General features: G+C 46.1%; 1 protein-coding gene across 1 annotated transcript in view; it reads left to right on the forward strand.

The window, feature by feature from the left end:
• Window positions 1-1,058, forward strand: part of LOC119332616 (monothiol glutaredoxin-S10-like) — a 31,684-nt gene extending 30,626 nt beyond the window's left edge. The window contains exon 5 of the mRNA XM_037605781.1: window positions 709-1,058. Within this exon, the coding sequence (XP_037461678.1) occupies window positions 709-803 (95 nt within the window). The 3' untranslated portion in view covers window positions 804-1,058. The remainder of the gene's footprint in view (window positions 1-708) is intronic.
• The last annotated feature ends 209 nt before the right edge of the window (window positions 1,059-1,267 follow it).

Below are 1,267 nucleotides of genomic sequence, written 5' to 3' on the forward strand. Positions count from 1 at the left end.
TGAAGAGTAGACGAACAAGAGAGCAGATGTGGAACTAGCCTATACTAAATTCTTTATGTGGTCTGCTATGTCTTTGAAACGGTCCAACACTTACTGTAAAAGATCCTTGCGTTCCGGGAGCCTCAGAGATACCGCACAGGCAGCAAGAACGACTTGCCATAGCCGATTACGAGCTTCGCCGAGCAACACGGACATCGCAAAGTCAGGAAGGCTGTTTGAGTTGGTGATGATGTCAAGGATTTCCGGTCGACCCCAAACTGTGTCGGCATGCTTGCAGCATAGCAAGATATGGCTGATGGTTTTGGCAGCTGGGCATAAGTCACAGCCGTTGTGCGGGGTGAGTTCAGTCCATTGCTTCTTGGCCATGTTGTCTTTGGTATGGAGCCGTCCACGGAAGGCAAGCCAAAGAAAAACTCGGTGCATGTGTGACGCAGGTGGACACTGCGGCCGGAGTGATGCACGGTGGGGAGATCGTGAAGGACAGTAGTGGGTGCCGCAGCCGGAGTGGCTGGCGGTGGGTGACTCGTGCTCTAGTGCTCTCACGCTCTCCCGTATTCTTTGACTCTCCCCGCAGTGCCTCTCCCTTGCTTGTTTTCAACACGATTGAAAATTCATTGATTGGAGCAAGCAATGTATTTTGCTTGAAATTTCAGTGTTAAAGAAAATAAATCCTTTGGTGCTCACATTGGCTTTGTCCTTGTTTTGTAGATACAGTGAAACTTTATCGCAAAGGGGAGCTAGCAACAATGCTGACGGAACTGGACATCAAAGTGAATCATCATGACAAGATTGAGCATGACTAGATTTCTGAAGTACCGGAGCAGTTTGGGTTTATTGGTTTGAGACGTTACTAGCAAATTAATTTTTTGTCGCGTATATCTGTTGCTGAAACTGTGAAGGAAGAAAACCCTCTGAATTCGACAAAAAATCCGAGTTGGTGTAGTGTTATCGTGAATCTGAGTTCCTATACTGTCAAAGTGTCAATGCATATTCTGATTTGATTTCTACACTGAAATGCAATAACATGACCGTGTGAAAAGCAGCACTTCCATGGATGATTGGGTGATGGCATGTCTGCATGCAGTTATTCACTGATTTGTTTGACTCCGGGTTTCTATCTATCCTATGGTATGCAATGCAGGGCTGGGCAGGCGGGCAGCCATCAAGGTAAGAAAAGGGGAATCTTGGAATCTTCTCTCTATATATACTATGTTACTATTCATCATCCAAGGTGCAGAATAAGTTATCATCACCCAGGGTGCAGAAT

This window comes from Triticum dicoccoides, chromosome 7A, assembly GCF_002162155.2.
Source record: "Triticum dicoccoides isolate Atlit2015 ecotype Zavitan chromosome 7A, WEW_v2.0, whole genome shotgun sequence".
NCBI lineage: Eukaryota > Viridiplantae > Streptophyta > Magnoliopsida > Poales > Poaceae > Triticum > Triticum dicoccoides.